The sequence below is a fragment of the Bufo gargarizans genome, chromosome 8, assembly GCF_014858855.1.
Source record: "Bufo gargarizans isolate SCDJY-AF-19 chromosome 8, ASM1485885v1, whole genome shotgun sequence".
In the NCBI taxonomy this organism is placed as follows: domain Eukaryota; kingdom Metazoa; phylum Chordata; class Amphibia; order Anura; family Bufonidae; genus Bufo; species Bufo gargarizans.
In genome coordinates this window covers 131,759,576-131,787,256 of record NC_058087.1, presented here as the reverse complement: position 1 = coordinate 131,787,256, position 27,681 = coordinate 131,759,576, and the positions used below count along the sequence as shown (strand labels likewise).

The 27,681-nt window shown below is 45.1% G+C and overlaps 1 protein-coding gene across 3 annotated transcripts; it reads left to right on the top strand.

The window, feature by feature from the left end:
* On the top strand, positions 1 to 27,681 carry DHRS7B (dehydrogenase/reductase 7B). Of its 3 annotated transcripts, none has more exons than XM_044304245.1 (7): positions 1 to 150; positions 10,126 to 10,307; positions 12,783 to 12,898; positions 19,321 to 19,531; positions 20,779 to 20,871; positions 21,679 to 21,831; positions 26,445 to 27,681. In XM_044304245.1, the coding sequence occupies exons 1-7, from the start codon at positions 146 to 148 to the stop codon at positions 26,648 to 26,650; spliced, it is 966 nt and encodes a 321-aa protein (XP_044160180.1). In that variant the 5' UTR covers positions 1 to 145; the 3' UTR covers positions 26,651 to 27,681. The 3 variants fall into 3 exon arrangements, with proteins under 3 accessions (XP_044160180.1, XP_044160181.1, XP_044160182.1); XM_044304246.1 differs by lacking the exon at positions 1 to 150 and adding an exon at positions 2,955 to 3,007; XM_044304247.1 differs by lacking the exon at positions 1 to 150 and adding an exon at positions 7,312 to 7,432.

The window sequence follows — 27,681 nt, the reverse complement described above, 5'->3', positions numbered from 1 at the left end:
GGTATGAAAACGCAGGCGCACGCTCACTCCTCCTCCATAACCTATCATTACGTCATCCGCCACCGCCGTTAGTGCGCGGCCATTTAAATCATCCCCTTGACAAACGAGCAATGTATCCAGGATCGCTTCTACCTTGCTGCCACCAATGAGGTAAATACATATTTGTTTCTCCGTAACCCCTTCCCGACCGGCGCCGCGGGCGGGTGCAGAAGCTGCGCCCGCCCGATCAGCTCCACGGGACCGGTGTTCCGTTAGATTTCCCTACCCGTGACATTTCCATAACCTCGTCACTTCCTGCTGTGACATGGCCGCACCGGACATGACGTGAGGAGGTTTGTTTCGCTCCGCGCAGGCGCACAACGACGGGGTAGGGAGCGTTCACAGCAGTTAGCTGGACACCGGCCGACACTGCGCATGCGTCGGGAGCCTCACCAGCGGATAGGGTAGGAAAAAAGCACTGGCCTATAATTTTTCTCTTCCCTAACAGAGGCTCCTGGCGCGCCACACCTCCAGCACACGCGCTCACGTCATGTCCAGTGCGGCAGGAAGTGACGTGAGTAGGGGCATCTCACGAGGTAGGGAAATATAACGGAACACCTGCCGACAATGCGCATGCGCTGGGAGCCTCACCAGCGGTTAGGGTAGGGAAAAATTATGGGCCAGTGCGCAGGCGTGGTGATCGGGTGGATGTTCTCAGCTGGACACCGGTGTTCTGCCAGATTTCTATAGCTTGCCGAAAGTCTATAGCGGAAGTGACGTGGTGCTCTGTACAAGCACACTTCCACAAACTATCCGAATCATCGCCTTAAAGTGACAGTCACCTCCAGTAAAATACAGTCATCTCCATTAATTTGTACCCTCGCGGGCTCGCTTCGCTCGCCACGCATCGGGCTCGGCCTCGCTGCGCTCGGCATTTAGTAAAACTAACTATGCCGCCATTGATAGTAAAGAAGGAAATGGATGGTAAAGAAAGAGACTATCCATCTCTTTCTTTACCATCCATTTCCTTCTTTACTATCAATGGAGGCATAGAGTTAGCTTTACTAAATGCCGAGCGCAGCGAGGGTACAAATTAATGTAGATGCCGCACCACGTCACTTCCGCTATAGACTTTCGGCAAGCTATAGACTTTCGGCAGAACACCGGTGTTCCGTTAGATTTCCCTACCTTCGTCACTTCCGGCCGCACCGGACATGACGCGAGGAGGTGTGCCGCTCCGCACAGGCAGTGTTGGCCGGTGTTCTGCCAGATTTCTATAGCTTGCCGAAAGTCTATAGCGGAAGTGACGTGGTGCGCTGCGCAAGCGCACAAGCGAACTTCCACAAATCATCCGAATCATCGCCTTAAAGTGACAGTCACCTCCAGTAAAATACAGCATCTCCATTAATTTGTACGCTCGCCACGCATCGGGCTCGGCCTCGCTGCGCTCGGCATTTAGTAACACTAACTCTATGCCGCCATTGATAGTAAAAAAAGGAAATGGATGGTAAAGAAAGAGACTATCTATCTCTTTCTTTACCATCCGTTTCCTTCTTTACTATCAATGGCGGCATAGAGCTAGTTTTACTAAATGCCGAGCGCAGCGAGGCCGAGCCCGATGCGTGGCGAGCCTGCGAGGGTACAAATTAATGGAGATGACTGTCACTTTAAGAAATCTATACCCTAAAGTCTGCGCACGCGTGGTGTGCGAACTACTCCAGTGGAGGCAGCAGGAAGGCTTCGCTGAAGTACGCTTGTGCGCTTGCGCAGCGCGCCACGTGACTTCCGCTATAGACTTTCTGCAAGCTATAGAAATCTGGCAGAACACCGGCTGTATGCGCCGGTGTTCTGCCGAAAGTCTATAGCGGAAGTGACTGTGGTGCGCTGCGCAAGCGCACTTCCACAAATCATCAGAATCATTGTCTTAAAGTGAGTCACCCGCAGTAAAATACAGCATCTACATTAATTTGTACGCTCGCCATGCATCGGTCTCGGCCTCGCTGCGCTAGTCATTTAGTAAAACTAACTCTACAAATTAATGTAGATTAATGAGCGCTGGGGAGGGGGTGGCGGCGGAGCTGTATTTTAATGGCGATGACTGTCACTTTAAGAAAGATATACCCTTAAGTCTGCGCACGCGCGGTGTGCGAACTACTGCAGTGGAGGCTGCAGGAATGCTTCGCTAAAGTACGCTTGTGCGCTTGCACAGCGCACCACGTCACTTCCGCTCTAGACTTTCATCAAGCTATAGAAATCTGGCAGAACACCGGTGTTCTGCCAGATTCCTATACCTTGCCAGAATGCTAAACCAGAAGTGACGCGGACGCACAGGAATCAGCTGGAGGAGGATGTGTGCGGTGCTGCGCAAGCGCACATCCACTGGATTACCAATAAATTGCAGCGTCGCTGGAGTAAGACTTCATGTGCAAAACCGTACTCCACGAGTGCGCACTTTGGGGTAGGTAGATTTTCCAGCGCAAAATGTTCAATCAGATCTCCCTACCCCTGAGTGCGCACGCGCGCACAAATCATCAGGAGCAGTTCACCCTTACCGCAGAGCTGAGTGCGGGATATTGGGGTCACCACACAGCGGAGCTGAGTGCTGGACTCAGCTCTGCGGTAAGGATGAACTGCTCCTGATGATTTGTGCGCACTCAGGGGTAGGGAGATCTGGAAAATCTACCTACCCCTAAGTGTGCACGCGCGGTGTACGGTTTTGCGCATGTGCTTGAAGTCTTTCTCCCGTGGCACTGCAATGATTTTTTGGTAAACTAGTGGATGTGCGCTTGCGCAGCGCCACACACCCTCCTCCAGTTGATTCCTGTGCGGCCGCGTCACTTCCGGTATAGTGTTCTGGCAAGGTATAGGAATCTGGCAGAACACTAGAATCGGTGAAAACACAGATGCCGGTGTTCTGTTATTTTTTTGCTACCCGTGAAATTTTGCTACCCTCGTCATTTCTTGTTGTTATGTAGCCGCACCGGAAAATTTGGAAGGGGGTGTGTCTCGCTGCTCGCACAACGATGGGGTAGGCAAATTTCACACTTAAAGTGAACCTATCGCCGGGATTTTGTGTATATAGGACATGGGTTGCTAGATGGTCGCTGGCACATCCGCAATACCCAGTCCCTATAGCTCTGTGTTTTTTTATTGTGAAAAAAGATGATTTGATACATATGCAAATTAACCTGAGATGAGTCCTGTACGTGAGATGAGTCAGGGACAGGACTCATCTAAGGTTAATTTGCATATGTATCAAATCAGTTTTTTTACACAATAAAAGCACACAGAGCTATGGGGACTGGGTATTGTGGATGTGCTAGTGGCCATCTATAATGCGTTTTGCACGCACGTGAGAAAAATCGGCATGTTTGGTACCCAAACCTGGACTTCTTCAAAAAAAAGTTCGGGTTTGGGTTAGGTGTTGTGTAGATTGTATTATTTTCCCTTATAACATGGTTATAAGAGAAAATAATAGCATTCTTAATACAGAATGCTTAGTACAATAGGGCTGGAGGGGTTAAAAAATAATAATAATTTAATCCACTTGTTCGCGTAGCCCGGCTTCTCTTCTTTCTTCTTCTTTGATGATGTCACTGTGCTCATCACATGGTCCATCACATGGTCCTTTTTACCGTGGTGATGGATCATGTGACGGACCATGTGATGAGCACAGTGACGTCATCAAAGAAGAAGAAAGAAGAGAAGGCGGGCTGCGTGAACAAGTGGATTAAGGCGAGTTAAATTATTATTATTTTTTAACCCCTCTAGCGCAATTGTGCTATGCATTCTGTATTAAGAATGCTATTATTTTCCCTTATAACCATGTTCTAAGGGAAAATAATAATGATCGGGTCTCCATCCCGATCGTCTCCTAGCAACCGTGCGTGAAAATCGCACCGCATCCGCATTCACTTCTATGGGGCCTGCGTTGCGTGGAAAACGCAGAAAGAGGAGCATGCTGCAATTTTCGCACAAAACACACAAGTGAAAATCACTGTTCATGTGCACAGCCCCATAGAAATGAATGGGTCCGGATTCAGTGCGGGTGCAATGCGTTCACCTCACCCGTCATCTCATCCCGCAAAAAATGAGAACATATCTAAGACAATTGTCCAAAAATTGGCATGCACACCGCCAGAATCCGTGTTTTTACTGTTCGTAATTTGTGGAACGCCAAATGTATACAGTTGTGTGTGTATTAAGCCCAAAAAAAATTGCATAGAATAGCAACATAGAATAATCTCAATGATAAATGTTTTATTCAGCTCTGCGTCTACTAATAAGCAGAAAGTAGGAGATTGGTGGAAGGGAGTATGTCCATTAAATCCAACTAAACTGGTTTTGTTTGTAGTCTGTTACTATGGAGACACATAAAAGAAAATATGAGGTAGGTCCAGACGGGATAGAAACATTGCAGATTTGCCGCCATGGATTTGCATTAGGGAAATCTGTAGTGTTGTAGAGTACCTGCCATATGGATGATATTTGATGAGATCTCATCCACACACAAAAATCGACCGTGTAATTTTCCCTGTGCTGTGGATTTTATCTCTGCAGTGTGTCGGCCTATGCGGATAAATCCACAGCCAAATCCACAAGTAACTGCAGTAGATCAGATAGGATTTCCCATGGTGTTTTCCGTCCCGTGTAGACATACTCCTAGGAAAACATTACAGGGGTTCTCTGGACTTTTAATATTGATGACCTATCCTCAGGATAGCAAATAAAGAGCGGTAGCGGCAGCATCTCCGGTGAATCCTTTATTGGGCGGACTTTACAGAAAGTGTGCCATAAAATTAAGCAGCACCGTTTCGGCTGTATCCCAGCCTTTGTCAAGCCCGGCTTGCTGAGGATCTGCGGTCGTGGTTTGGCTGTTGCATTACCGGGGTGGCCATTTACATCCGTGGGTGCTGCTCTACAAACACTTTTGTTTACTATACTCAGGATAGGTCATCAATATCAGGTCCGTGGGGGTCTGACACCTGGCACACGTGGCCTTCCTTTCAACCATTTGATCGGCGGGGCTGCCGGGTGTCAGACCCCCACCGATCTGATATTGATGACCTATCCTCAGGATAGGTTATGAATATTAAAATCCCAGAAAAGCGCTGTAATATCACCTGTGAGTCAGAAATCATGGGCGAACCCTAGCCCTATTTTCCCTTCCCCCACGACAGCACCACAGAGAGAGAGCATCCGACACTAGGGACAGGAAACTGCAGAATAAAAAGGTGGAGCCTCTCCCCAACCTGTCTCTGGAGCGGGAGACCTGCAGTTTTCCTTTCAGGTACCGCTAGCCTAGGAGATCCCAGAAATGTTCTGGAGGGCTATGTGGTAATACCTGCCGGCGTCTATCGCTCCATAATTTTGGGTAAGAGGAAGCAGCCCAGAGGGGTATTGCATTCCACCGCATGCAACACGGATCCATGGAGGGTCTGCCTCATGGGAACATGTATTCCGGTGCATTCTCCAGCATGCGGCTCAGACGAGGAAGAAGGAGCCTAGATCATGCAGCTCCCATGGCTGTGAAAGAAGGTATTCCTTATAATGACACTACTTAAAGGGGTTGTCCAAGTTATATTTATTGAGGATAGGTCATCAATATCAGATCAGCGGGGGTCCGACACCCGGCACCCCCACCGATCAGCTGTTTGAAGAGAAGGCGCGCGCGGTGTCAGTGCTGCCTCCTCTTCACTGTTTACCTTCTAGCCGTTGCATCTGCAGCGGTGAGCAGGTGTAATTAGACCCAAGCCGTCCCATTCATTTCAATAGGAAGGCTTGGGTGTAATAAGATCGACTGTAACATTTGGTCTGAATGGCCTACAGGAGGTATGGCGCACCAGCAAACTCTATAAATACTTGCTGCGGATCTAGAATTCCCAAACTGAAGGCTTCAGTGTGCTCTTTGGACCTCTGGCGGCAGACCCGTGAGCTTCCCCGGGGGATGGAGGCCACTGTAGTTTTCCATCATGGATACCCGATTGAGAGGCAGGAGATTTAATGTCTAAATGTTTGGCTTGTAATCTGTTCTATGGCATCTCCAGTCCACTACAGGATTTTTGTTTTTGTTTTGCCTTTTGTAAACAATATAATTATATTGAGAAAAAAAAATATTTAAAAGGATTCTGCAGGATTTTGATATTTATGGCCTGTTCTCGGGATAGACCAACAATATCAGATCGGCCGGGGTCTGACTCGCAGCACCCTTGGTGATCGGCTGTATGAAGAGGCTGCAATGCTCAGTGAGCACTTAGCCTCTTCCTAGGCTGGCGATATTGCGTTCATTGGTCACATGGCCTAGGCACAGCTCATTCTCATGGGGAAGAACTGCAATACAAACCACAGCCACTATCCAGTGGATGGAGCTGTGGAGAGACCACAGCACTTGGCAGAGCTCTCTGGCCTCTTCATACAGCTGGTCTCATGTTAATGACCTATCTTGAGGATAGACCACCAATATAAAATTCCCAAAGAACCCTTTAAAACCTCTGAAACCACTACTTATTACAATGGAGATGGACATGATTGTCCACTTTTCTGGCAGGAACTGATACTGTCCTGTTCTCAGCAGTAGACTTATGGGTTATATGTATGTGATTTCAGATATTATAAAAGACTCATTTGGGAAAACCCTTTTATAGGAATTCTCTGAGATTATCATATTGATGGCCTACCCTTAGGGCAAGTCATCAATATGAGATCAGCAGGGGTCCAACTCCCGGTATCCCCAATGTTCAGCTGTTTGAGGAGGCCACAGAGCTCCTGTGAGCCTCACGGATGTCTGACTGCTCACCAATCACAGTGCTGTCCATTGAATAGTGGCTGTGCTTGGTATTGAAGCTCAACCCCATTCACTTGGTTGGTGAAACCAATGTCATCTGTGTCCTCAAACTGTGAGGCCAACCTTCATGAGGAGATGTGCATATAGCAGATCATCAGGCGTAGATGCATATACACTCGCCCATATTCAGACATCGCACAGAATTTATAATAAAGAGGTCATCCTTATACCTTCTTATGGTTGTGTTTGCACCAAGAGATGTCTAAAAATGGGTCAGTGTATACTTATCCACGTCTGATGATCTTCTGTACATACAGCTGATTGGTGGGGGTGCTGAGAGTTGAACCCCCACTCATCTGATATCGATAACCTACCATGAGGATAGCCCATCAGAATCCTAGAGAACCCCTTTAATACTTCTCCCTATGTCAAATGAGGACTTGTAGTAGGAGAATTTTCTCCTCTAGCTTGTGCAATAAACCAGCTTGCTTTTGATAAGTTGCTGCAGGCGCTCTGATGTTACCGAGCAGTCCAGCATAGTATCCTGACTTCAGAGACTTGGCTTCCGCAGCTTCTATTCTTGTAATATCACATGAACCTTCTATGTCTGTGACATTATGCGAACACAACCTCCAGGAGTGCTGGGCTGAGCGGTGGAGGAGAGAGCCAGTGAGTCAGTCATGTCACATTTACTTATTTCATGTATCTTCTTTTCAGTGTCTTTTAATTTATTAGCCAGTCTTATGACTGTGTGCTGTAAGAGTGCCTGTCTAGCACTGTACAAGTGTCTGCTGTCTTTTTGACAAGATGTGGACTTTGACTTCTCCTAGGGATTCGTAGGACATTGAAGAACAAGTTGCCATGTTTCTGTGCCCTTATATATATATTCTCCAATACAACTGATTTTCACATTGTGGAGATGTAATCTACTCTGCTGTTTGTTACTGGTTGCTTTTGGTCCAGGATATAGTCCCCCAGCATGATGGAACATGTTCAATACTTCAACATCACTGATCTACATTAGTTTATTTTGGGGGGAAGGAGGTGGACAAAAGTCTGTAGAATCAGACTGGAGAAACAAATTAGAGCCCCCTCTGTTACTTTTGTGGTTTTCTGGCAATACCCAAAAACATTCAGCACCAGAAGTGAATTGCAGGGCTTGAAGCATGAAGAACATTCTGGGTAGATGGTTTTTCAGATCTTCCAGGTGATTCCTTGCAGGATGATACCGACGCTGTGAGGCAGGAGTCCTGTCTGTTCATACAATGCAGGCACTGCCAGGTTCCCTTATAAAATCGCAGATCAATGTTGCTGGAATCATCCAACTAATTTATGGGGTTCTTCCAACTCTCCCCGGATAACAGATGTCGGGGTCGAGGGGGGAGAAGGATTTAATAAGTTGGTTTTCAGAATGTCTGTTTGTTTGATCCTATAGAAGAGGTGTCTAGTATCACCTTATTACTCTTCCTCATTGAAGAAATGTGCGTTCTTGGCAGAGGACGGCCATCTGAAGTGTATGGACACCTAAACCACTATATAAAGCTGCTATATTCTGTAGATCAGGTCAGTGCAGTGTGAATGTCAGGCCTCAGTCAGGAACATTAAATGCCCTTCTCTCTGCTTCCAAGACTTGACTTTGAAGAGCTGGATGAGGTAGTGGAATATGGGTAAAAATAGACCTCCCCAGTACAGTAATTCCCTGTTATAGGTTGGTGCCAGTCATTTACTGATGTATTATTTTCTGTTCATAGAGAACGATGAATTCTTCTCTGGAAGTGACTGGAGACTAAAGTAGTGAAGCAGGGGGTCTTTTTTTTTTTTTACATCTTATGATTCTGTGGGGTCCCTGTAATTGGCCAAATTCATTTAAGGTCCTTTTACTTGTGTCAGGCAATCATAAGGATCAACCAAATGTTCCCCATAATCGTCTGATCGTCAGCGGAGATGAAGGCTGCATTTACATGTTTCCGTAGAAAATTATGGTTTCTGGGCAGAAGATCCCCGTTTACACAGCCCCAATCTGCTGCACAGAGACGATGATTTTAGTTGCCACCTGAAAGACAGGATGACCTGTCCAATTATGGACAACAAGCGTTTCTACAAATACTCATCCTCAATAATTGCTATGTCAAATGACACACCCCCTGGGCTGTGACAGGGAGAGAGCTGCAGCAGAAAGAACGTGCCCTGTGAAAGGACACGCCCCCTGGGCTGTGACAGGGAGAGAGCTGCAGTAGAAAGAACGTGCCCTGTGAAAGGACACGCCCCCTGGGCTGTGACAGGGAGAGAGCTGCAGCAGAAAGAACGTGCCCTGTAACAGAACACGCCCCCTGAGCTGCCAACTTGAAATAAATCTAGCAGAACAATGAATGGAGAGCTCTGGATCCAGGTGAGGTATAGAAGTGAATGGTTCTGCGTGAAAATCGCAAGCAAGTGCGATTTTTCACGCATGGTTGCTAAGATGACAGTCTATTCACTGTATTATTTTCCCTTATAACATGGTTATAAGTGAAAATAATAGCATTCTTTAATTCAGAATGCTTAGTAGAAGGTCAATTGAGGATTAAAAAAAAATAATAAAAATTTACTCTCTTCCACCTCTTCATCGCGTAGTTGCCGATCTCTTCTTACTACTTTAATCATGAGCTGCCGGCTATAGGACCTGTGGTGACATCACATCACATGGTCCATCACCATGATGGACCATGTGATGAGCTCAGTGACGTCACCACAGGTCCTTTGACAGGTCCTGAAGAAAGAACCGGCAGCTACGCAATCAATTAGAGGAGGGGAGTTAATTATAATTTTTTTTTCACCCTCAATTGACCTTGTACTAAGCATTCTGTATTAAAGAACGCTATTATTTTCCCTTATAACCATGTTATAAGGGAAAATAATTACATCTACACAACCTTGAACCCAAACCTGAACTTCAGTCAAGAAGGTCGGGTCTGGGTACCACATTCAGTTATCACGCGCGTGCAAAACGCATTGCACCCGCGCGATAAAAACTGAACAACGGAACGCAATCGCAGTCAAAACTGACTGCAATTGCGTACCTACTCGCGTGGGTTTGCCGCAATGCACCCGGACGCGCTCGTCTGCAAGGGGCCTAAGTGTCATGTTTTCATCAGAAAATCTATTTTATCATTGACAGACTAACTCAGGTATACATGCCTAGCTCTAATAAACTAGCAATAAAAAAAATTTAAAAAAAGATAGTTAACCTTTAATAAAATTACTAACTCGTAAAATATTGGTGGAAACATCAAGTTGGTGTTTAACCCAGCAGATGTCAGAAAAGAGGTATCTGTCAAATCGAGTAAATTATACATTTTTTATTTATTTTTTGTCTCCATTAGGACGGGCAATTCTGGCTCAAAGCGTAAACTGATGGACTTGACATCATGGGTCATCATTCCATTCCTGTTTGGCAGCATTGGGATCTACGCCCTGTTCAGATTCTTGCAGAGGCTACGCAGTAGTGCTTACATCCAAGATGCTGTTGTTGTCATTACTGGCGCTACATCTGGACTCGGCAAAGGTAAGATTTTGGTATCTGAATTATATGGTTAATAGAGACCCCTTTTCCCAGTCACTTGTATAAGTGTGGTCTTGCTGTGATCAGCCATGTAGGCAATGTCTGACAGTATGACTTGTAGACCCTACGCGGCTGCGCCTGTAACAGTATAGTGTGCTGCAAATACTGATACAAAGGCCATGACACAATGTGTTGACACACCAGTGGCTGAATATATGGCCACTCGGGCAGTCCATGCTCTGCCACAGTATTCTAAGGCTGGGTTCATATTATGTTTTTGTCATACGTTTAACATACACATTAACTGATGCCTCAAACAGATGTCATTCAGTCACTATAGAGTTCAATATATAAATATATACACATATATACGTGCAGGACTATATCCTACAAAGTCCAGTAAAAAATGTGTGTGTTAGGCCTCATGCACACGACAGTTCTTTTTCACGGTCCGCAAAAACAGGGTCTGTGATCCGTGACCGTTTTTAACGTCCGTGGGTCTTCCTTGATTTTTGGAGGATCCACGGACATGAAAAAAATGTCGTTTTGGTGTCCGCCTGGCCGTGCGGAGCCAAACAGATCCGTCCTGAATTACAATGCAAGTTAATGAGGATGGATCCGTTTGACGTTGACACAATATGGTGCCATTTCAAACGGATCCGTCCCCATTGACTTTCAATGTAAAGTCTGGAGTTCTTTTATACCATCGGATTGGAGTTTTCTCCAATCCGATAGTATATTTTAACTTGAAGCGTCCCCATCACCATGGGAACGCCTCTATGTTAGACTATACGGTCGGATATGAGCTACATCGTGAAACTCAGATCCGACAGTATATTCTAACACAGAGGCATTCCCATGGTGATGGGGACGCTTCAGGTTAGAATATACTGAAAAACTGTGTACATGACTGCCCCCTGCTGCCTGGCAGGTTCTGCCAGGCAGCAGGGGACAGACCCCCCCCCCAGTTTTTAACTCATTGGTGGCCAGTGCGGCGGCCCCCCTCCCTCCCCTGTAGTTAACTCATTGGTGTCCAGTGGGCCCCCCCTCCCTCCGCTGTAGATAACTCGTTGGTGGCCAGTGGGCCCTCTCCCCTCCCTCCCCCTTCTAATTAAATTCGCCCCCCCTATCATTGGTGGCAGTGGAGAGTACCGATCGGATTCCCAGTGTTATCGCTTGGGCTCCGAAAGGTCTGTGTGGCGCATTGCCTATAGCACAGACCTGTCACTTACCAGTAGGAGGAGCTCCCGGCCGGTCACAGACATCGCTGCTCGCAGGTAAGTATGAAGCTTCTACAAATTGCTAAGCAACCATGGCAACCGGGACTGCAGTAGCGTCCCGGTTGCCATGGTTACTGATCGGAGCCCCAGCGATTACACTGGGACTCCGATCGGTACTCTCCACTGCCACCAATGATAGGGGGGGGGCGATTTTAATTAGGAGGGGGAGGGAGGGGAGAGGGCCCACTGGCCACCAACGAGTTATCTACAGCAGAGGGAGGGGGGGCCCACTGGACACCAATGAGTTAACTACAGGGGAGGGAGGGGGGCCCACTGGACACCAATGAGTTAACTACAGGGGAGGGAGGGGGGCGGCCGCACCGGCCACCAATGAGTTAAAAACAGAGGGGGGGGGGGGGGAGTCTGCCCCCTGCTGCCTGGCAGCACCTGCCAGGCAGCAGGGGGCAGTCATGTACACAGTTTTTCAGTGTATTCTAACCTGAAGCGTCCCCATCACCATGAAAACACCTCTGTGTTAGAATATACTGTCGGATCTGAGTTTTCACGAAGTGAAAACTCACCTCTGAAAAAGCTTTTATGCAGACGGATCTTCGGATCCGTCTGTATGAAAGTAACCTACGGCCACGGGATCACGGACACGGATGCCAATCTTGTGTGCATCCGTGTTCTTTCACGGACCCATTGACTTGAATGGGTCCGTGAACCGTTGTCCGTCAAAAAAATAGGACAGGTCATATTTTTTTTTGACGGACAGGAAACACGGATCACGGTCTCGGCTGCAAAACGGTGCATTTTCCGATTTTTCCACGGACCCATTGAAAGTCAATGGGTCCGCGAAGAAAAACAGAAAACGGCACAACGGCCACGGATGCACACAACGGTCGTGTGCATGAGGCCTTAGTGGATGTTTCTTACGTTAAACGTATGACAGAAACGTGATGTGAACCCAGCCTTACATGTATCTTTCAGCTCACCTGGCTGCAGGTCTCCCGGCTTTGTAAACATTCCCCTACCATGGCAGTGGGATGGGATGGATGCCCATCAGTGGGATGTTTACCTAGCCATGGATGGTCAGCTGGGGGCCTCGTGACAAGCAGCCCAGGTGAGCTGAATGGAACCTGTTAGATCACATGACACAGCATGGACTTGCATTTCCATTCAGTCTGCATTCTTTTAACGGGGTTGTCCCAAGTTAATCTTTTGTTTAGGTTTGACATATTTCCTGTTCATTTTTCAGAATGCACAAAAGTGTTTTATAAAGCTGGTGCTCAGCTTGTTCTCTGTGGGCGCAATGAAGAAGGGCTGAAGGATCTGATAAACGAGCTATGTCGAATACGAAAAGGATCCATTCAGGTCTGTGTGGCTAAGCAAATAACCTGATATTCTGTTGCTTCCAATAGGGCTACAACGATTAGTTTTCCTGCATCAAGGATTTGTTTTTTTATTGCAAATATATATATTCCACCACCATATAAACCAGATGTTCTGTATCAATTGTATAGATTTATGTTAAATAAACAGGAATGTATATTGATTGCGGTAGGTGATTATAATGCGGTTATGGATCCACTCAGGGATAGGACATCTAACAGGGGGGGAGGAGTACAAAATGTAGACATATGTAAGGTAGCCCATGAATTCAATTGGGTAGATGTTTGGAGGGTTCAGCACCCGGATGAAATTAGATATTCTTGCTACTCAAAAACACACCAAACTTGGTCGAGAATAGATATGACCTTTGGAAATAAAAATTTAATGTCCCAAAATAGGATCACGACAAAATATATACCTATGGCTCTGTCAGACCATAATGCAATGGTAGTTGAGCTAGATTTGAACAAGGATAATACTCTGTCGGTGTTTAAGTTCAACTCTCATTGGCTGCCATTGATTTCAGATACAGAGAGTATAACTGAGAAATTAAAAACTTTTTTTATGGAAAATAACGGTTCTGCCGGTAGACTTGTGGTTTGGGACACTTTCAAGGCTTTTTTGAGGGGAGTTTTGTTTAAAAGGGTAAATTACTGGAAAAAAAGAACTAGAGAGAATGGGAAGGTATTGGAGAAAAAACTGCAAGAGGCAGGAATGGCAAGTATGAGAAATCCTACTGCATTAAATAAGAGAGTCTGGGAGGAAGAACAGGAAAAGATGAAGATATATCAATTAGAGAAAAGCAGGAAAGAATTGCTCTTTCAAGGCATCCAACTAGCCTCGGAGGGTGAAAAGGTTGGTAAAATATTAGCAAATATAGTGAGAAATCAAAAAGGGAAATCATGGATAGGTGCAATCAAAGATAAAACGGGTAAACTAATCACCACACCCGAAGGTATTAAAAAAGTGTTTTGGGAGCACTTCTTAGAGCTATATAAGTCCAGGGTACAATACTCAAAACAAGAGCTAGATTTTTACTTGGATGAGATTGCCTTTAGTAGGATATCTAAATCCCAAAAAGAATATTTGGAAAAAGAAATAACGGTGGCAGAAATAAATCTAGCTCTGGGGAAGGTTAAATCCGAGAAAGCACCGGGCGGGGACGGGCTCCCCTTTGAAATATATAAAACCTTTTCCCAGGTTTTGGTACAAGAATTAAAGACAACATTGGATGAAGCTCAAAAATTGGGTGACCTACCGAATTCTATGAAGGAAGCAATTATCACACTAATCCCAAAAAAAGGAAAAGAACCAACAGATCCCGGTTCATACAGGCCAATATCCCTGTTGAACGGATGTTAAAATTCTCGCAAAAGTCCTAGCTGACAGGCTTTCAAGGGTCATTAAAGTAATAATAAATAAAGATCAGACAGGATTTATACCGGGTAGAACAATATACTCCAATATAAGAAGGCTATTCCTCAATATTGAAGCCAACAGATTGGATGCAGGGGAGAAAGCGATACTCTCACTGGATGCCCAAAAGGCATTTGATTGTATTGAATGGGAGTATTTATGGGCAGTATTGAGGAGAATTGGTATAGGGGAAGGATTTATAGGGTGGATTCAGTTAATATATCTAAATCCCAGGGCTAGAGTGATGGTGGATGGGAGCTTGTCCCTGCCTTTTGCCCTATTTCGGGGCACTAGGCAGGGATGCCCTCTCTCCCCACTGCTATTTGCCATTGCAATTGAACCCTTGGCAACCATAATAAGAAATGACAAGGAGATTAAAAGTTTTCAATACGCGGGTGGAGAAGAAAAATTGTTAATGTATGCGGACGATATATTACTTTTTTTGCAAAACACTGGGGACCAGTTTAATAGAGTGATAGAGATAATAGATAAGTTTGGGTTCTTTTCTGGTCTAAAGATAAATTGGGGGAAATCACATATGTTATTATTAGGAGATAGACAACTACAGGGAGATACACGGGTGCATGTTCTCAAAAAACATGAAAATTTTAAATATCTCAGCATACAAATCTCCGGAAACATAGAAGAATATGAAAAACTAAATGTCCTTCCCTTAGTAAAAGAACTAAGAACGAAAATACACATATGGAAAAGACTGCCAATGTCAATCCAAGGTAGGGTAAATCTAATAAAAATGGTCCTTCTCCCAAAGATACTTTATGTGCTTCAAAACGCTCCAGTGAGAATACCGCAGACTACCTTCAAACTATTTGATAGACTAATGGGGGACTTTATTTGGAAGGGTGCAATCCCTCGAATAAAGAAGGAAGTCCTTCAGCTTCCAGTGCAGGAGGGAGGATTAGCGGTCCCCAATTTGTTTCTGTACTATTTAATAACTCAATATGGGAATATAAAGGGTAGTTTAGATAGTCAAGTGGGTAGGCAAGAATTAAATAGATGGGGTTGGAAAGAGGGAGGAAATCACTTAGAGGTGTTGGAGTCCGGTTTTTTGGGCAAAAAAAATTCTGATAATAGGATACTAAATCTAATAGAACACGTATGGGGGGAAATTAAAAAGATATTGGAGATTAAAGGGTTTTTGAAATACACACCGATATGGAAAAATCTTTATTTAAAAGAATTAGAAACAATAAGGGACTATATAGACTGGGGAAAAAAAGGAATGGTATATTTAGACCAGATCTTCGAGGAAGATAAGCTGAAGGACTTTAATACAATGGTGCTGGAATTTGGGATCCCCCATACTGATACTTATAAATATCTTCAACTCAGGAATGCATTGCGGATAGTGGTACAGGAGGACAGGTACAGGAGGGAAAAATCAGACAGGTTGGATAAGTTTACTACAGTAGGGGAAGGAGGAGGAACAACTGCAAGGAGATATAGGCTTTTGATGGAAGGTAAGAGAAAAACGATCACAATGCTTGCTGTAGGAAAATGGGAGAAGGATCTAGACTCCCTTACAGAAGATAATTGGAGAGATGCTCTCAAAAATTATGCGACAATCTCGGATAGGGGCTCACATAAAATCTCACAATTCTTTATAGTGCACAGACTACACCGATCTCCATGGATGTTGAAAAGAATGGGAGTGAAAGCAACAGATAAGTGTCCAAAATGCTGGGAGGAGAGAGCTGACTTAATACATTGCTTTTGGAGATGTCCCAAGCTCCATAGATATTGGACAGAAATAATGGAAACCGTATCTTTGCTTTTGAAGGTTCGGCTGCCCAGGGATCCAATAATTTGTATCCTAGGGGCAACTGAACATTTGAAGCTAAATAAAAAAATACGACTGGTTCTGAATAAAGTATTATTCCAGGCCAGATTACTTATACTAAGGAAATGGATAAAAGTAGATTTACCGACGGTGGGACAGTGGAGAAAAATGATAGATAACTTAATTAAAGAAGAACGAGTGATGAAGAATCACAAAAAAAGGTCATTAAATCTCGACCAGGTATGGAAAAATTGGCTGCTTTAGTGTTGGAGGTGTTTAAATTTTTTTTTTTTCCGCGTCACCACGTGGAGGGTAGGGGGGGAGGAGGGAGGGGAAGGGAAAAGAAAAGGAAAAAGAATTGTAACTACTATGTTTAGTGTTAGAATAATGTGCTTTCTCCATTTTTATGGATTTGTTCCTTATGTGAAATTCAAATAAAAAATTATTTAATAAAAAAAAAAAAAAGGATTTGTTTTGATCAGGTGACCACGGAGCTTGAGGGAAGTGAAGCCTATCACTCACCGCTTCATGGTCTCCCGTCGGCACAGAGCTTCACTGTCCTGGACCTGGCGTGCACACATCGTCGGCATGCGCTGCCTGACACTGTTTGACGTCAGTTCCCAGTGCATGTTGGGAGGAAGAAAATCCTGCGGACTCCATATCGGCCAGCCGCGCACCCTGTCAGGAAAGTGACGTATTACGGGGTGGGGGGGGGTGGGGGGGTTGCGAGGGGCCATGATGGTACTGGGTGGGGGGGGGGGACATGGCGCGCAGGGGCCATGATGGCACTGGGTGGGGGGGGGGACATGGCGCGCAGGGGCCATGATGGCACTGGGTGGGGGGGGGGACATGGCGCGCAGGGGCCATGATGGCACTGGGTGGGGGGGGGACATGGCGCGCAGGGGCCATGATGGCACTGGGTGGGGGGGGACATGGCGCGCAGGGGCCATGATGGCACTGGGTGGGGGGGGACATGGCGCGCAGGGGCCGTGATGGCACTGGGTAGGGGGGGGACATGGCGCGCAGGGGCCATGATGGCACTGGGTAGGGGGGGGGGGACATGGCGCGCAGGGGCCATGATGGCACTGGGTAGGGGGGGGGACATGGCGCGCAGGGGCCATGATGGCACTGGGTAGGGGGGGGACATGGCGCGCAGGGGCCATGATGGCACTGGGTAGGGGGGGGACATGGCGCGCAGGGGCCATGATGGCACTGGGTAGGGGGGGACATGGCGCGCAGGGGCCATGATGGCACTGGGTAGGGGGGGGGGACATGGCGCGCAGGGGCCATGATGGCACTGGGTAGGGGGGGGGGACATGGCGCGCAGGGGCCATGATGGCACTGGGTAGGGGGGGGGACATGGCGCGCAGGGGCCATGATGGCCACTGGGTAGGGGGGGGACATGGCGCGCAGGGGCCATGATGGCACTGGGTTAGGGGGGGACTGCCGCAGGGCCAGATGGCCTGGGGGACATGGCGCGCAGGGGCCATGATGGCACTGGGTAGGGGGGGGACATGGCGCGCAGGGGCCATGATGGCACTGGGTGGGGGGGGGACATGGCGCGCAGGGGCCATGATGGCACTGGGTGGGGGGGGGGGACATGGCGCGCAGGGCCATGATGGCACTGGGTGGGGGGGGGGACATGGCGCGCAGGGGCCATGATGGCACTGGGGGGCCCATTATGGCACGCAGGGGCCGATGGCACTGTGTGGGGGGGGGCATGGCGCGCAGGGGCTGATGAGTTCTTATAAAGGAAAATGTTCTTTTAATTTTTTTATTTTTTTATTAGAGTACTCAATTAATCGTTGGATTAATCGATAGAATACTTGATTACTAAAATAACTGGTAACTGCAGCCCTACTTCCACATTTACTCAACAGTATGCATAGGTGATAACAGAATCCAAAACATTTAAAGAGCACCTCTCAGATCAACCCTATTAAACCAGGCATACTGCCCAGTGGGGTTGAGCGTGCTGATTTATATTTATTTTGTTTCTACCTTGTACCGCTGCTGAGATCATTAGTTTTATATTTATGAAAAGTAGTTAGTTGAAGCATCAAGGAGCTGGCTGTAGTGCTAGGAGCACCACTACAGCTTTTTCCCAGTGCTCAGTACACTTTCTCTCCCATTTGATTGACAGGGCTCATCTTGCCTTGTCTTCTCGCTCCAACTGTGGCTCACAAACTCGATGCCTCTGCTCTAGATCTGCTGCTGGCAAGGACCCTGAAGTGGGTGCATCGGCGGCTTCAGAAACAGAGGATAAATGCTTCCAGGTGGAATGGCGTTATCGGCGCCTGCACAATGTGAATCTGCACTTCTCTGCAAGCAGCAGATCTAGACCGCAGGTGCTGCACTTATGAGCCACAGCACAGGCACCAGAAGACAGTGAAAGACGCGATGTCTTGACTTGTCAATCAAATGGGAGGGGGAGAGTACATATACACATGGCCACAGTCCTGTTTGTTACCACATCATGGAAACTGCTGCAAAAAGTGATAAGGTCCTGTAGTCTGGCAATCAAGATAGCCCAGATACCACAAGTTGTGTAATTCCTATATCCTCTATAAAAACCTTTTCTGAATTTTTAGCTCCATACTGAAAGTTTTAGGAGATTGAGTCCTGAGAGTTTGTCTGTATTAGTCAAAAAAAAGCGCCCAAGGTGGGATTTTGCTAAAATAACAGATGCAATACTTCCACTTTTATTCCAGCAGTGTTTCAGCACCCCCGCTCTGGTCCTCTCCACAAGTTTCTGTTTACTGCAGCAGTGAACTGCTGGTATAACCATATGACCACTGCAGCCAATCACTGGCCTTAGCGGTATACGAGAACGATGAGGCTAGTGATTGGCTGCAGCAGCACATGGCTATATGGTCAAGCCACCACTGCAGGGAAGTAAACGGCAATTGGCAGGGAGGACCAGAGCAGCAATGCTGAAACGGCAGGGGAGTAAACGGGTAATGCTTTTTTACATTGTTTTAGCTTTTTTATTTCAAGTGTAAAAATGCTTATAAGCTGTCTGTGCTATGAGATCTACATGTTATATACAAGTCTTCCCTTACTCCCAGCGGTTTTCTGTGGGAGTGTGTGTTCTAGATGTCTACTAGTCTCACCAAAGCTAGTATTACAGCGGACACCAAGGTGCAGCCCATCTAACAGCTGTAAATGATGTCTCTTTGTCCTACAGTTTCATAAGCCACATATGATAATATTTGACCTCTCAGACGTGGAAGCTGTAGCAAGTGCAGCACAGGAGATTCTTTGCCTTGTTGGGAAGGTGGACATTCTCATTAACAATGCAGGAATCAGTTATCGTGGCACTATTCTCCACACCAAGGTTAGTGTGGACAGAATGATCATGGACACAAACTATTTTGGACCAGTCGCATTGACTAAAGGTGAGTAAACCAATTTGGACCACACATTCTAATTAGTCTTCATGTTTGCAATTGTTTTTCTGGCGTTATGTCCGCGTTCATCAATACGCATACATTTCCATGTTAAGAATTGTCACAGGTTTTAGGACTTTCAGGGCACGTCCACGCGTGACTGAAATGCTGTACCTGCAGCGTTGGACGGTACAAAGAAAAAGAATGCGTTTTTAGCAATTCTCCTCCACCCGCTGTGGAAAAAAAACTGCTGCAGAAATTGACCTGTAGTAAAAACATGTCCATTTATGCAGCGGATTTTCATTGTGGATTTCACCCTTTGCGATGCAGAGTGGTAAAGGCTATGTACACCTTTGGGGCAATTTTTTTTTTAATCATTGCATTGTACTTATTTTGATCTAAAAATCATTTTAAGTGAAAGTATCAGTCACACCATTTAAAACACAGTTAACCCTTTGTGACAGAACAGCTCACTTTCACACTAGCGTTATTCTCTTCCGGTATTAAAATCCGGTAAAGGGTCTCAATACCGGAAAAAACCGCTTCAGTTTTGTCCCAGTGCATTCTGAATGGAAAGTAATCCGTTCAGTATGCATCAGGATGTCTTCCATTCCTTCCTTTGTATGGTATGTGACCGGACAAAATACCGCAGCTGCAGTATTTTTTCCGGCCAAAATTCCAGAACACTACCGCACTTGCCTGATCCTGCATTAAGTTTCATTGAACTGTATTAATGCCTGATCCGGTAGCAAGTGTTCCGGAAATTGCTGCATCGCCGAATCTTGTCTGCGCATGCGCAGTTCCTTCTAGCTTTGAAAAAAAATGTAATACCGGATCCTTTATTACGGATGATACTGGAAAGACGCATCCGGTATTTTAATGAATAAGTCTAACGGATCCGGAAAAAAATATATAGCAGTTTGCCTACCGGAACTGCCTGTCGGATGTGAACAACGCTAGTGTGAAAGTAACCCTAGTGTTTTTTTTTGTTTTTTTTTGCAGTGTTTTTAAGTACTTGCATACAAAGGTATGTGCCATCATGTAGTAGGACTAGCTATGTCTGGAAAGAGAAATGAGTTAATAATGGTGTAGTACCTTATTATTATTTTTTTATACTTTAGAACCCCCATGTAACATGAAATGTACAGTCTGTGTGCTTATATTGTCAACTTATTTCTTGATGTCTACCAAAGTTGTTTTAAGATGTAAATGTTTTTATCTGGTCTGTTTTATGATTTTGGATATTTTATTTTAAGCTCTTCTACCATCAATGATCAAGAATAAGAGAGGACATATTGTTGCAATCAGTAGTGTTCAAGGAAAAATAAGCATCCCTTTCCGATCTGCATGTAAGTATGCAGGAAAAATGTGTATGCTAACCACAGAAAATAGATATGTTCCTTATGAGACAGTATGAAACGGCTGAATCTGGTCAGTGGTATACTTACCATGGCTGTACGCCCCACCACTGCTGCCCCCCTGGTGAGGGGCCCGGTGCTGAAACCACCACATTTTCCAGTGGCCACCACTAGGAGGAGCTCTGTGCAGTCTTGCATCTTTCTTTGAGTTCAATGGTAAGTGTATAATTCTGATGCACAGAGCTACATCCAGTGGTGGCTGCAGGCAGCCAGTTTTATAATTTATGAAGCAGGATATAAAAAACTGTATGGAGGAGATTTATCAACGCATTACACCAGTTGTCTCACTTAAATACATTGAAAAATATGTTGTTCAGAATGAGGGCATTATTTGTAAAGCACCTGGTCCACGTTTTCCAACATAGAATCCAGGTAAAGTGGGTGAGGCAGAGCACTGCTTTTTTTAAATTTTATTATAAATTCCTCCAATTAATAAAAATAAAAAGTAAATGTGGAAGAAACCTGACGGGGCTAGGGGCTCATACTAACCCTGTCACTGGTGTAAGAAGCCTAGCTTCCATGGGTTTCATTATCCACTTGCTAATGGTAAATGGGTTGTGCTGGGGAGCAGGAAAGAAACGGGGTCTATTATGACCCTCCAAAGTTTCTGGAAAATTGGCTAGTGTCCTTTTTTATATGGCAAAATGGCCTTTGTATCCCCCATCAGGCCCCAGGGCCTTGGTGTTACTGCAGCCTATGTACTACTGTATTTCTCATTACATGTTTGTTTTTCTCCAGATTCAGCCTCTAAACATGCTACACAAGCTTTCTTTGATTGCCTGAGAGCTGAGATGGTGCCCCACGACATTGCTGTCACTGTTATAAGTCCGGGATACATTCAAACCAACTTATCACTTAATGCTGTGACTGAAGATGGGTCCAAATATGGAGGTAGACATTTCCTTATGAGCGAGATCAGTTTTCTTAGTAGATTGGCTTCTGGACGGGTTGTGCCAAAATTAAATGTTGTTTCAACCCTTAGGATACCGGAGCTTTTTTCGTTTTTGTGTTTTCATTTTTCTTCCCTATCTTCCTTGAGCCATAACTTTTTTATTTTTTAAGTTCACAGTTTAAGCTGCATGAGGGCTTATTGTTGTGGGACAAGTCGTACTTTCTAATGCCACCATTTAATATGGCATACAATGCAGTGAATAGCAGGAAAAAAATTCCAAATGGGATGGACTTGGGGAAAAAAAATCTTCAACTGTTTTACGGGTTTTGTTCCCACGGCATTCCGTTTGCAATGTATAGATTTTTATGTTTAACTAGTGCAGGGATGGCCAACCTGCGGCCCCTCCAGCTGTTGTAAAACTACAACTCCCACCATGCCCTGCTGTAGGCAGTGTGGGCATGCTGGGAGTTGTAGTTTTGCAACATCTGGAGAGCCTCAGGTTGGCCATTCCTGAAATAGTGTAAACATTTTAATTTGGATAACCCTCTCTTTTTTTTTTTTTTTTTTTTTTTTTTTTTTTTTTTTAACATCACTATATTCTGGCCCCCCATAACTTTTTTAGTAGTTATATCTTCTGACTTGTGTGGGGCTCATTTTTTGCAGAACAATCTGTAGTTTTTATTGATACCATTTTGGAGTGTGTGACTTTTTTTATTATATTTTTCTGGGGGGTAAGAAGCGATAAAAAAAAATGGCAAATTGCCTATTTTGACCTTTTTTTCGTTATGCCATTCGCTGTATTTGAAAAATATTTTTATATTTTAATAGTACAGGCTTTTTCGGTCATGGTGATACCCATGATGTTTTATATTTTGTTATTTTATGTATTCATTTTTAATTCTACGGAAAGGGCAGGGTGATTTAAATAAATAAAAAAATATATATATATTTATTAGTACAGACCAAAAGTTTGGACACACCTTCTCATTCAAAGAGTTTTCTTTATTTCCATGACTATGAAAATTGTAGATTCACACTGAAGGCATCAAAACTATGAATTAACACATGTGGAATTATATACATAACAAAAAAGTGTGAAACAACTGAAAATATGTCATATTCTAGGTTCTTCAAAGTAGCCACCTTTTGCTATGATTACTGCTTTGCACACTCTTGGCATTCTCTTGATGAGCTTCAAGAGGTAGTCACCTGAAATGGTCTTCCAACAGTCTTGAAGGAGTTACCAGAGATGCTTAGCACTTGTTGGCCCTTTTGCCTTCACTCTGTGGTCTAGCTCACCCCAAACCATCTCGATTGGGTTCAGGTCCGGTGACTGTGGAGGCCAGGTCATCTGGCGCAGCACCCTATCACTCTCCTTCATGGTCAAATAGCCCTTACACAGCCTGGAGGTGTGTTTGGGGTCATTGTCCTGTTGAAAAATAAATGGTGGTCCAACTAAACGCAAACCGGATGAAATAGCATGCCGCTGCAAGATGCTGTGGTAGCCATGCTGGTTCAGTATGCCTTCAATTTTGAATAAATCCCCAACAGTGTCACCAGCAAAGCACCCCCACACCATCACACCACCTCCTCCATGCTTCACGGTGGGAACCAGGCATGTAGAGTCCATCCGTTTACCTTTTCTGCATCGCACAAAGACACGGTGGTTGGAACCAAAGATCTCAAATTTGGACTCATCAGACCAAAGCACAGATTTCCACTGGTCTAATGTCCATTCCTTGTGTTCTTTAGCCCAAACAAGTCTCTTCTGCTTGTTGCCTGTCCTTAGCAGTGGTTTCCTAGCAGATATTCTACCATGAAGGCCTGATTCACACAGTCTCCTCTTAACAGTTGTTCTAGAGATGTGTCTTCTGCTAGAACTCTGTGTGGCATTGACCTGGTCTCTAATCTGAGCTGCTGTTAACCTGCGATTTCTGAGGCTGGTGACTCGGATGAACTTATCCTCCGCAGCAGAGGTGACTCTTGGTCTTCCTTTCCTGGGGCGGTCCGCATGTGAGCCAGTTTCTTTGTAGCGCTTGATGGTTTTTGTGACTGCACTTGGGGACACTTTCAAAGTTTCCCCAATTTTTCGGACTGACTGACCTTCATTTCTTAAAGTAATGATGGCCACTTGTTTTTCTTTACGTAGCTGCTTTTTTTTCTTGCCATAATACAAATTCTAACAGTCTATTCAGTAGGACTATCAGCTGTGTATCCACCTGACTTCTCCACAACGCAACTGATGGGCCCAACCCCATTTATAAGGCAAGAAATCCCACTTATTAAACCTGACAGGGCACACCTGTGAAGTGAAAACCATTTCAGGTGACTACCTCTTGAAGCTCATCAAGAGAATGCCAAGAGGGTGTAAAGCAGTAATCAAAGCAAAAGGTGGCTACTTTGAAGAACCTAGAATATGACATATTTTTAGTTGTTTCACACTTTTTTGTTATGTATAAACTACTGCGCAATTCGGCATCTTTTTTTAGTCACCTTGTGTCCCCCAAAAATAGGATCGGATTGTTTTATTATGGGCTGGGCAGTCCATAAAATGCGTAATGCACTCAGCTTTTTTTGTATTTTGCATGGTATCGAGTATCGCAATACTTTTTTTTTATGGTATCGAAACAACCCTACTTCCACCTACAGAGCTGGATGCTTAGTTCTGTCATTTAACTGTTAACGGCTGTATCTACTGTTAGAGGGAGAGCTGCAGCAGAAAGGACACACCCCTGAGCTGTGACAGGGAGAGAGTTGTAGCAGAAAGGACACACCTCTGCTGTGAGAGGGAGAGAGTTGCAGCAGAAAGTACACACATCCTGAGCTATGACAGGGCGAGATTGCTGGAGAAGAAAGGACAAACCCCTGGCCTGCCAGCTTGAAATAAGTCTAGCTGAGCAATTGGATCAATCAATAGGAAGAGATCTGGATCCATGTGAGGTACATGGCTGGTTCTAGCTTTGTTGGAAAGAGATTGTCATTTTCTATATGATGTCTGAATTTAGAGGTTCTGTAAGATTTTGATATAGGATAGGTCATCAAAATCAGATCAGCGGGGAGTGTGACTCCTGGCACCCCTGACAATCAGCTACATTAAGAAGCCGCGGCACACCGTGAGTGTGTAGGTCTCTCCCTAGGCCATGTGATGTCACGTTCATTGGTTACATGGCTTAGGCACAACTCTGTCCCTTTAAAGTAAGTGGGGCTGCCCACAAAACCAAGCATAGCTGCTATATGATGGACGGCACTGAGCTTGTTAAAATGTGAGGAGGCCATGGTGCTCAGCAGAGGTCCAGTGAGCGCCGCAGCTTCTACAAACAGCTGATCAGTGTGATGCTGGAAATTAGCCCCCCGCCGATCTTATATTGATGACCTATCCTGATGATAGGCCATCAGTATGAGAATACCAAAGAACGCCTTTAATTTTTGACATGGTCATGGCATAACCCCTTTTATGTGCCATTTAAAGGGTACCTGCACCTTTGCACAAAGGTGCAGCAGCGCTTCAGAGTGCTCTTCTCGCCTTTTCCAGCGTGCAGAGTACAGATCCCAATTAAAGGTTATGGATTTGTACCCCCACCTTCTGGGAAAGCCAAGCAGAGCCAATGAACCCTGAAAGTGCTGAGCGCTGCTCCACGTTTGTGGTTTCATCAAAGGTTTAGGTTCTCCTTGGAGAGGTGTCCCATTGAAAGACACTTACACTGTGGGCTGAGATACAGTTGTAGGCCTACAGCTTATGAAAATGTATGGGCACCTTAAAGGGGTTTTCTGGTAAGGCCATCAATGAGATCAGGGTTGTCTGACTCCCAGTACCCCCGCCAATCAGCTGCACGAGAGCTGCGGTCTCTTCAAACAGCTGGTTTGCCAGGTTTCTGGGTGTCGGACCCCCACCAATCTGATATTAATGACCTATTCTGAGGATAGGTAATCCATATGAGAAACTGGACAAACTCTAAGTCTTAAAATATTCGACATTTTTAGACAGCGTTCGTTCTTAATCTTCCTGTCTGCTTTCATTTTGGGCATTTTAAATAAATTTGCCCGACCAATGCAGCTATGATAAAATAAAGTTTAACATGAGTGTTTTGTAACTAGTGTGGAAGTGGATCTTTCTTTCTTTCTTTTTTTTTTTTTTAATAGCGTTTATTTGACATTTTTGCATTTAGTACAACACTCCCAAGGGGAGAACAAAGAAGAAAAAATTCCTCATGACACACGCACTCACATTAGCAAGTTCATTGTCAACATATATCTTGACCATAAAAGACATAAATGCGACTATAATACAAGGTATCACTGTTATCACTAAGTTGCTTCTAGAACTCACTCAACCCGCATACACACTCACATACACACGTTGGGTGATGCAGTCGCCATCGCCGATGACTTCAAGTCGTACCCTCAGCCTGGACCCAAAGGCCCCAGATTTTATCAAATCGATCAGGCATTCCCCTTGCCTCGTATGTCAATTTATACATCTGAAGGTCTTTATTTATGAGGAGTACCCATTGGCTCACTGTAGGACACTTGGGCGGTTTCCAGTTCAAAAGTATATTCTTCCTCCCATTCTTTCTTTCTTTAATATATAATTTTATTTATTATTTTTCTGTAGTAATGGACAAGACAACGGCTGAAGGAAGAACCCCTGAGGAGGTAGCACAAATCGTCTTTAGAGCTGTTGGAGAAAAGAGAAAAGATGTCCTTGTAGCCGGTCTGGTGCCAACTATAGCTGTATACCTGAGGGCTCTTGCTCCAAAAATATTTTTTTCTGTCATGGCAGCAAGAGCTAAAAAGGAAAGAAAGTTTAAGGATGCATAATATGGCAGTTTATTGTGTTCTCCAGAAGACCAAATGTCTATGCCACTAATGATAAATTAAGTGTGGCTACACAAGTAACTATCCCTGGTGACTTGGTTAAAGGGCATCTGTCAGCAGTTTTTTCCTTGTGAAACTGGCTGACCTGTAACATGCATTTAAAGGCATCCGTGTTGGTCCCATGTTCATATGTGCCGCATTGCTGGGGAAAATGCTGGGGCCTCCTCACATATATGCAAATAAGCAACAGGAGCAATAGCATTGTCAAGGCTCCACTTTCTCTGCAACTGCTGCAGGTGTGATAACATTTTTTTTTCTTCCTGTACCTGTCAAACTGGAGGGTGCAGAGAGAGCTGAGCCTCTAGATGTAGTAGCAACTTCCCTGTTTCTCCTAGAGGCTCATTTGCATATATTAAAGCAACATTTTTCTGTGCTATGTGGGCAGTCTTCATCTGCTAAGTGCACATGCAACAAGTCAGCCAGTTTCAGATGTATAATTCTTCTGATTTATGCCCTTAAGCATTAATGTTTTTGGCCATCTTTTTGTGTACTTTTTTATTTTTTTTTGCAAATTCCACACCTGGCCAGACCTGCAAAAGGGAAGCATACTTGCCTGCTGCCCTCTGCTGGGTACCGGCTCCTTGGCCACGGCTGCCTTGCTTGGGTCTCCCACTGTCAACATCACGTCACTTGTCCAATTGACGTAACACAAGGAGAGCAGGTCACCACTGAGGCCAGTAATTGGCTTCAGCGGCGTCAAACTGGATGTTAACAGTGAGGAACCTGAGTGAGGCAGGGAAGCAAAGGAGCTTGGACTTAGCAGCGGGGAGCCGCGAAGTATGCTTTTCTTTTGCAGGTCTGGTCAGGAAGGAGGGTTTAAAAAAAAGAAATGGCCAATTAATGAATGTTTTTAGTAAATGGGCCGCACTGGATGGACAAATGTCTTTTTTTCGGCCTTATGTACTATGATGTTACTTCTATTTGAAGTCTGTACACCCTGTTATCTTTTGCATCAACATAAAGTGATATTCTGA

Bases quoted from the DNA above. Each gene is read 5' to 3' on its own strand.
- DHRS7B (XM_044304245.1), top strand. The intron at 12,899-19,320 runs GTCTGTGTGGCT...TTTGTCCTACAG, and splicing joins TACGAAAAGGATCCATTCAG to TTTCATAAGCCACATATGAT. The intron at 21,832-26,444 runs GTAGACATTTCC...ATTTTTCTGTAG, and splicing joins AGATGGGTCCAAATATGGAG to TAATGGACAAGACAACGGCT.